Here is a 9,192-nt window from a genome sequence, read left to right as displayed (position 1 = left end):
AAGTATTTCAAATGGCAGTCAAATTGGAAAAAATAGACACTAGTGTAAATTTTCCATAGCGACCAATCACAGCTCAAATTTCAGCAAAATGAATGCTGAGCTGTGATTGGTTGCTGAGGGCAGTTTACACCAGTCTATATTTTACATGATGATATTTTACATGATTTTTTTTTATTACTGACTTTACACCTTGACTTCTCTCTTACTAGTTTTCTCTTTAAGTACAAAAATGAGTAAAAAGGTTTTCTCACATGTATAAAAATAAAACAAATTAGATCACCACATACCAAAAGTGAAAAATAGGCTTCCATGATACACAATAAAAGGAAAGTAAAAAATGTTATTGATAACAATTACAAAACACAAAAAGAAACAAAAATTTTAGAAAGTAAGATAAATAAATAAAAATGTCAAGTTTCAGATCCATATTTAATAATGAGCCAGGGGGCTATAAAAATAATAAAGATGGCATACTCACCTGCCCCACTGCCCACAGCTGCCATCCTGCCAGTGCCTGGACCCTGCTGCTCACTGCTGTCTGGCCTCAGCCTTTGATCTAAGCATTTCCCTCAGGGATGATATCCTAGGAACCAGGAGTCATCCACGATCAGCATGGATCAGGCACCATTGGTACGGCAGCTACAGGTAAGTATGCCTAATTTGTTTTTTACTTGTAGCAGCTTAGCTTTTGCTGAGCAACGGCAATATAAATAGAGTCAATGTATGCAAACAACACAAATAATAATTACTTGTCCACAGCTGAGGTGACAAATAGCTACAATACATCAAACTATAATCTGCCATTTAGGAATTAGGAATAAAACCCAACAGCATCCACCAGAGACATGTGGTCAGAGATGGTAAGGGAGCAAATCAACCACACCCAAACTCCCACCCTCACTTTTCCTGCCTTTTCTTCCTGCCAATCGACATCCTCTACAGGGAGAACGGGGAAAGGAAAAAAGAGGGGAGAATTTATTTTTTTTACAAAACATTACTGTGTCCTTTTCTTAACAAACACCAATGTACAGAGAAGAAGCTACCTGCTTACGGTCCTAAATCTATTTGATTAATTTGAATACAATTTAAAGTCTTCAATAGCCAAATACATTATTATCCACATAATCACCATAAAAACTTTACATGAAGCATCACTATCCTCGGACTGTATCAGTGGGCATCAGCCGTATTCCTATTAGGGTCATTTTCTCTTTGTGTCCTCTCGTAACCAATCCAGAAAGGTCCATTTCATGGAAACGATTTCCTAACTTCCTTATTCTGCCCTTACATTCACTTTGTGACAAACCTCAACTCTTTCCATTGATCACTCACAAAATACATAGAAGAGAGAAGAGAGATGGTGGAGGGGGGGGACTCCTCCAGCTATGACGCCCTACCTGACCTCCTCCCCACTACTAAACATGTTCTATCTGTGAGAACACTACCTCTCCGACCACACGTTAATAATAACAGGTATATATACAACCTGAAGTTTATAGCTTACGACTTTCAAGGAACTAAATTAAAGAATAGTATAAAATAGAAAAAATATATCTGAATAAATACACAATCACAAGATTTCATTACTGCCCAATGATCCATTTTATGTAAGGTCAGTATATGGTCAGTCATTTATTCTTCAGTCACTTTTTCCTCCTCCTTCTAGCTTTGAGACTCTCTATATCAGATGTTCCCAGTGCTGCTGGCCTTAGGGTAGAGAGAACCTTGTGCAGAGCTGTAGTTTCATCACAGAAGGATGTACCACGAGATAACAGGTCCTCTGTACCATGAGATAACCGATCCTTTGTACCACACGATAACCGATCCTCTGTACCACAAGATAACCGATCCTCTGTACCACAAGATAACCAATCCTTTGTACCACAAGATAACTGGTCCTCTGTACCACAAGATAACCAATCCTCTGTACCACAAGATAACCAATCCTTTGTACCACAAGATAACTGGTCCTCTGTACCACAAGATAACTGGTCCTCTGTATCACGAGATAACCGGTCCTCTGTACCACAAGATAACTGGTCCTCTGTACCACAAGATAACCGATCCTTTGTACCACAAGATAACCGATCCTTTGTACCACAAGATAACTGGTCCTCTGTACCACAAGATAACTGGTCCTCTACCACGAGATAACCGGTCCTCTGTACCACAAGATAACCGATCCTTTGTACCACAAGATAGCTGGTCCTCTGTACCGCAAGATAACTGGTCCTCTGTACCACGACATAACTGGTCCTCTGTACCACAAGATAACCAGTCCTCTGTACCACAAGATAACTGGTTCTCTGTACCACAAGATAACCAGTCCTCTGTACCACGAGGTACCTGGTCCTCTGTACCACACAATAACCTATCCTCTGTACCACAAGATAACTGGTCCTCTGTAGCATGAGTCCCCACACAGTATAACGTCCCCTTAGTGGCCGTCACATATTATAAAGCCCTCTATAGTGCCAATTATATCACTACATAATAATAAAAACTACCACCACACGATGACCACTATCATTATCATCTCTCCAGAACCTGCCAACCTTTTAGGCTCTGCAATTTCCCAGTACCCACAGCCCCCCAGTGATAATGCCCCCCAGTGATAATAATGTCAGACACAGCAGAGTAGGTATGAAAGTGGGGAAGAGTTGGTAGGTCCCCTCATTATCTATCAAGTTAATAAACAGGTATCCCTAGTAGGTAGTTCTTCCTTTTAATTAGGATCCCCAAGTGGGTGAGTATCCCCTTTAAGAAGGACCCCTTGTAGGTATGTCTTCCCGTAGGTAGGACCCCTGTAAGTAGGTACCCTCTGTTGGTAATATCTCCCTCTAGGTACTATCCTTCTTGTAGGTAGGTCTTCCCTGTAAGTAGGTCGCTTCTGAACAGTAGGTAGTATCCCCCTGTAGGTAGTATTCCTCTTGTAGGTAGTATTACTCTTGTACAGTAGGTAGGTCTTCCCTATAGGTAGTATCCCCCTGTAGGTAGTATCCTTGTTGTAGGTAGGTCTTCCCTGTAGGTAGTATCCTTGTTGTAGGTAGGTCTTCCCTGTAGGTAGTATCCTTGTTGTAGGTAGGTCTTCCCTGTAGGTAGTATCCTTGTTGTAGGTAGGTCTTCCCTGTAGGTAGTATCCTTCTTGTAGGTAGGTCTTCCCTATAGGTAGTATCCCCCTGTAGGTAGTATCCCCTTGTAGGTAGTATCCTTCTTGTAGGTAGGTCTTCCCTATAGGTAGCATCCTTGTTGTAGGTAGGTCTTCCCTGTAGGTAGTATCCTTGTTGTAGGTAGGTCTTCCCTGTAGGTAGTATCCTTGTTGTAGGTAGGTCTTCCCTGTAGGTAGTATCCTTCTTGTAGGCAGGTCTTCCCTATAGGTAGTATCCCCCTGTAGGTAGTATCCTTCTTGTAGGTAGGTCTTCCCTATAGGTAGTATCCCCCTGTAGGTAGTATCCTTCTTGTAGGTAGGTCTTCCCTATAGGTAGTATCCCCCTGTAGGTAGTATCCCCCTGTAGGTAGTATCCTTTTTATAGGTAGGTCTTCCCTATAGGTAGTATCCCCCTGTAGGTAGTATTCCGCTTGTAGGTAGGTCTTCCCTGTAGGTAGTATCCCCCTGTAGGTAGTATCCTTGTTGTAGGTAGGTCTTCCCTGTAGGTAGTATCCCCCTGTAGGTAGGTCTTCCCTGTAGGTAGTATCCCCCTGTAGGTAGTATCCTTCTTGTAGGCAGGTCTTCCCTGTAGGTAGTATCCCCCTGTAGGTAGTATTCCTCTTGTAGGTAGGTCTTCCCTATAGGTAGTATCCCCCTGTAGGTAGTATCCTTCTTGTAGGTAGGTCTTCCCTATAGGTAGTATCCCCCTGTAGGTAGTATCCCCCTGTAGGTAGTATCCTTTTTATAGGTAGGTCTTCCCTATAGGTAGTATCCCCCTGTAGGTAGTATTCCGCTTGTAGGTAGGTCTTCCCTGTAGGTAGTATCCCCCTGTAGGTAGTATCCTTGTTGTAGGTAGGTCTTCCCTGTAGGTAGTATCCCCCTGTAGGTAGGTCTTCCCTGTAGGTAGTATCCCCCTGTAGGTAGTATTCCTCTTGTAGGTAGGTCTTCCCTGTAGGTAGTATCCCCCTGTAGATAGGTCTTCCCTGTAGGTAGTATCCCCCTGTAGGTAGTATTCCTCTTGTAGGTAGGTCTTCCCTGTAGGTAGTATCCCCCTGTAGGTAGTATGCCTCTTGTAAGTAGGTCTTCCCTGTAGGTAGGTCTTCCCTGTAGGTAGTATCCCCTGTAGGTAGGTCTTCCCTGTAGGTAGTATCCCCTGTAGGTAGGTCTTCCTTGTAGGTAGTATCCCCCTGTAGGTAGGTCTTCCCTATAGGTAGTATCCCCCTGTAGGTAGGTCTTCCCTGTAGGTAGGTCTTCCCTGTAGGTAGTATTCCTCTTGTAGGTAGGTCTTCCCTGTAGGTAGTATCCCCCTGTAGGTAGTATTCCTCTTGTAGGTAGGTCTTCCCTGTAGGTAGTATCCCCCTGTAGGTAGTATCCCCCTGTAGGTAGTATTCCTCTTGTAGGTAGGTCTTCCCTGTAGGTAGTATCCCCCTGTAGGTAGTATGCCTCTTGTAAGTAGGTCTTCCCTTTAGGTATGTCTTCCCTGTAGGTAGTATCCCCCTGTAGGTAGGTCTTCCCTGTAGGTAGGTCTTCCCTATAGGTAGTATTCCTCTTGTAGGTAGGTCTTCCCTGTAGGTAGTATCCCCTGTAGGTAGTATCCCCTGTAGGTAGGTCTTCCCTGTAGGTAGTATCCCCCTGTAGGTAGTATTCCTCTTGTAGGTAGGTCTCCCCTATAGGTAGTATCCCCCTGTAGGTAGTATTCCTCTTGTAGGTAGGTCTTCCCTGTAGGTAGTATCCCCCTGTAGGTAGTATTCCTCTTGTAAGTAGGACCTCCTGTAAGTAGCACCCCTGTATTTCAGATGATTTCATCAAACAGCCTGACTCAATCCTATGTGCCATCCTATGTATCTCTTTAAGTTCCCAGAATCTATGTATAATTTATTGGTAATTATTACCCCTCCATAGTGGTGTTAGGTCATTACAATTATTAATCCCTAATTTTATTGTCTCCTTATTATGTAAATAATCACACACTTCCCCATCTCGTAGCCCCTTCCACCAGGTGGTGAAATGCCCCTTTAAAGGGATTGTCCAGCAAAAATCTTTTTCTTTCAAATCAACTGATATCAGAAAGTTATATAGATTTGTAAGTTTCTTCTATTAAAAAAATCTCAAGTCTTCCCATACCTATTAGCTGCTGTATGTCATGCAGGAAGTGTTTTATTATTAGTCTGACACAGTGCTCTCTGCTTACATCTCTGGCTATGGGAATTCATAGAAAACCGAGACAGAGTTCCTGTCTCGGCCAGAGATGTCAGCATGAAAATAAAACATTTCCTGCATGACACACAGCAGCTAATAAGTATGGGAAAACTTGAGGTTTTTTTTTTTATAGAAGTAAATGACAAATCTATATAACTTTCTGATATCAGTTGATTTGAAAGAAAAAGATTTTCGCTGGACAACCCCTTTAAGTATGTTCTGTATATAATATAATATTACTACATCATTTCATAATGAAGTTACGAAAGGACCAATATGTTCCAATATGTCTGTAGGGTTATAGGATGTAGGTCACATGTTCTTCTCATGTCTATTGCCAGGGGATCTATGGACGGGAGGTAACCATATGAGATCACCCTATACAAAATAAACGCCCCATAACATACAACACTATAACTAGAGATATAAGGTGAAGAATATGGGGCGACAAAACAATTCCTGATAATCGAGGACAGAGGGTTTGTCCCAAGCCCAACACCATACCTGAGTATGTCCCTACTTACCGATGAGGATGAGGAGGAGGACTGGCATGGTGGGCCCGCAGTGTGTGCTGTATGCCGCGCTCAGCTCTCTATAAGGATCTTCAGTTTCTTTCACTTCCTCTTTACACTCCAGCATAGTCTTTCTTTTCTTTTCCTTCCTATTTCCTAATAAATTGTAAGCTCTTGTGGCCAGAACTGAAGCTGGTTGGTATTTCTATGGTATGTATGTATTGTAAAACGTAGTGGAATATAATGGCGCTATATAAACAAAGATTATTAGTAAAGAATATCATATATATAGTATAAATGTACTTGCCTGCATGCATAGAGTACTGACATATGGGGCCCACACACTGAGAGTACTGACATATGGGGCCCGCACACTGAGACTACTGACATATGGGGCCCACACACTGAGAGTACTGACATATGGGGCCCTCACACTGAGAGTACTGACATATGGGGCCCACACACTGAGAGTACTGACATATGGAGCCCTCACACTGAGAGTACTGACATATGGGGCCCGCACACTGAGAGTACTGATATATGGGGCCGAGTACTGACATATGGGGCCCGCACACTGAGAGTACTGACATATGGGGCCCTCACACTGAGAGTACTGACATATGGGGCCCACACACTGAGAGTACTGACATATGGAGCCCTCACACTGAGAGTACTGACATATGGGGCCCGCACACTGAGAGTACTGATATATGGGGCCCGCACACTGAGAGTACTGACATATGGGGCCCACATACTGAGAGTACTGACATATGGGGCCCGCACACTGAGAGTACTGACATATGGGGCCCTCACACTGAGAGTACTGACATATGGGGCCCTCACACTGAGAGTACTGACATATGGGGCCCGCACACTGAGAGTACTGACATATGGGGCCCACACACTGAGAGTACTGACATATGGGGCCCGCACACTGAGAGTACTGACATATGGGGCCCTCACACTGAGAGTACTGACATATGGGGCCCACACACTGAGAGTACTGACATATGGAGCCCTCACACTGAGAGTACTGACATATGGGGCCCGCACACTGAGAGTACTGACATATGGGGCCCACAGACTGAGAGTACTGACATATGGGGCCCACACACTGAGAGTACTGACATATGGGGCCCTCACACTGAGAGTACTGATATATGGGGCCGAGTACTGACATATGGGGCCCACACACTGAGAGTACTGACATATGGGGCCCTCACACTGAGAGTACTGACATATGGGGCCCACACACTGAGAGTACTGACATATGGGGCCCGCACACTGAGAGTACTGACATATGGAGCCCTCACACTGAGAGTACTGACATATGGGGCCCGCACACTGAGAGTACTGACATATGGGGCCCCCACACTGAGAGTACTGATATATGGGGCCCACATACTGAGAGTACTGACATATGGGGCCCGCACACTGAGAGTACTGACATATGGGGCCCACACACTGAGAGTACTGACATATGGGGCCCGCACACTGAGAGTACTGACATATGGGGCCCACACACTGAGAGTACTGACATATGGGGCCCGCACACTGAGAGTACTGACATATGGGGCCCGCACACTGAGAGTACTGATATATGGGGCCCGCACACTGAGAGTACTGACATATGGGGCCCACACACTGAGAATACTGATATATGGGGCCGAGTACTGACATATGGGGCCCGCACACTGAGAGTACTGATATATGGGGCCCGCACACTGAGAGTACTGATATATGGGGCACGCACACTGAGAGTACTGACATATGGGGCCCGCACACTGAGAGTACTGATATATGGGGCCCGCATACCGAGAGTACTGATATATGGGGCCCGCACACTGAGAGTACTGACATATGGGGCCCGCACACTGAGAGTACTGACATATGGGGCCCACACACTGAGAGTACTGACATATGGGGCCCACACACTGAGAGTACTGACATATGGGGCCCGCACACTGAGAGTACTGACATATGGGGCCCACACACTGAGAGTATTGACATATGGGGCCCGCACACTGAGAGTACTGATATATGGGGCCCGTACACAGAATACTGATATATGGGGCCCGCACACTGAGAGTACTGACATATGGGGCCCGCACACTGAGAGTACTGACATATGGGGCCCGTACACAGAATACTGACATATGGGGCCCACATACTGAGAGTACTGACATATGGGGCCCGTACACAGAATACTGACATATGGGGCCCACATACTGAGAGTACTGACATATGGGGCCCGTACACAGAATACTGACATATGGGGCCCGCACACTGAGAGTACTGACATATGGGGCCCGCACACAGAGTACTGACATATGGGGCCCGCACACTGAGAGTACTGACATATGGGGCCCGCACACTGAGAGTACTGACATATGGGGCCCGCACACTGAGAGTACTGACATGGGGCCTCCACACTGATCCATTACTGACCCCTGTAAGTGGACCTCAACTAAAAGTTGTTGAGTACCCCTGATCTAGTCTATATTGTGTAGTGAGAAGCTCGGTGATAAAATATATTCCAGTACGTCTCCATCAGCCCTGGGCCTCACCGTGATGGGGACATACAGAGGAGGACTATGGCCAGGAATGAAGAAGACATGGCTGTGCAGGAACTGTGATGGCCCCAGCCCCGGCCCCTGTGTCCATCTACTAACTCCGGCTTCGTAACATGTCGACCTCCTTAGGATAAAGGTTTGGCCACTTCTAATATAGATTAACCCAATGTGTGTCCTGCTGACAACTATCTATATAGTCCATGACCTCAGGACATAGAAGTAACTCCTATATATTTGTCACTTTCTGCATAGTTGGGCACTCTCCGGCCATACTATACTTCTAGATACTGACCATCCTCTCCTGTAGCAGCCGCCAAATAGGAGAAAGGAGCTAAAAGAAAACACGAAGAAAGATAAATATCACTGGTTCTCAGAACATCCTGATTTTCAGTGATAATTCTGAGCCGTAATCTGCGTAGTAACCACATGACGGATTGGCTGTATTTCACGGATTCTGCCTTAAATCTACAGATAACAAGGGCAAGTCCTGTGCAGAGCGCTCATCTGTGTCGGAGCTCTAGTTGTGGGTCATGGCCCCACTCCACCCTCCTGCACCCTGAGATGTTATTATCCTATTGTAATGCCAGAAGCTTCTGCTGCAGTATTAGAGCATAGAGGTTGGATGTTATCGCCTCCGTCCAGCAGAGGGAGTCAGTTCCCAGCTAGGAGTAACAGAGGTAACTGGGGAAGGAAAAGCCAGAGACTCAGGAAGTGTCACCCACCCAGTTCCTGTAGAGAGAGAAGATTCCAGTGCTGGAGG

At 45.5% G+C, this 9,192-nt stretch overlaps 1 protein-coding gene across 1 annotated transcript; it reads left to right on the top strand.

Annotated features, from left to right (window-relative positions):
• The first annotated feature begins 1,756 nt into the window (after positions 1-1,756).
• On the top strand, positions 1,757-2,413 carry LOC138770403 (small proline-rich protein 3-like). The gene has a single exon (XM_069949506.1). It carries the CDS (start codon positions 1,757-1,759, stop codon positions 2,411-2,413), a length of 657 nt encoding a protein of 218 aa, XP_069805607.1.
• The last annotated feature ends 6,779 nt before the right edge of the window (positions 2,414-9,192 follow it).

The sequence above is a fragment of the Dendropsophus ebraccatus genome, chromosome 13 (genome assembly GCF_027789765.1).
Source record: "Dendropsophus ebraccatus isolate aDenEbr1 chromosome 13, aDenEbr1.pat, whole genome shotgun sequence".
In the NCBI taxonomy this organism is placed as follows: Eukaryota; Metazoa; Chordata; class Amphibia; order Anura; family Hylidae; genus Dendropsophus; species Dendropsophus ebraccatus.
This window is presented reverse-complemented; position numbering and strand designations above follow the sequence as displayed.

What these genes read in the sequence shown, in the direction of transcription:
- LOC138770403 (XM_069949506.1), top strand. Translation starts at nt 1,757, where the DNA reads ATGTACCACGAGATAACAGGTCCTCTGTACCATGAGATAACCGATCCT.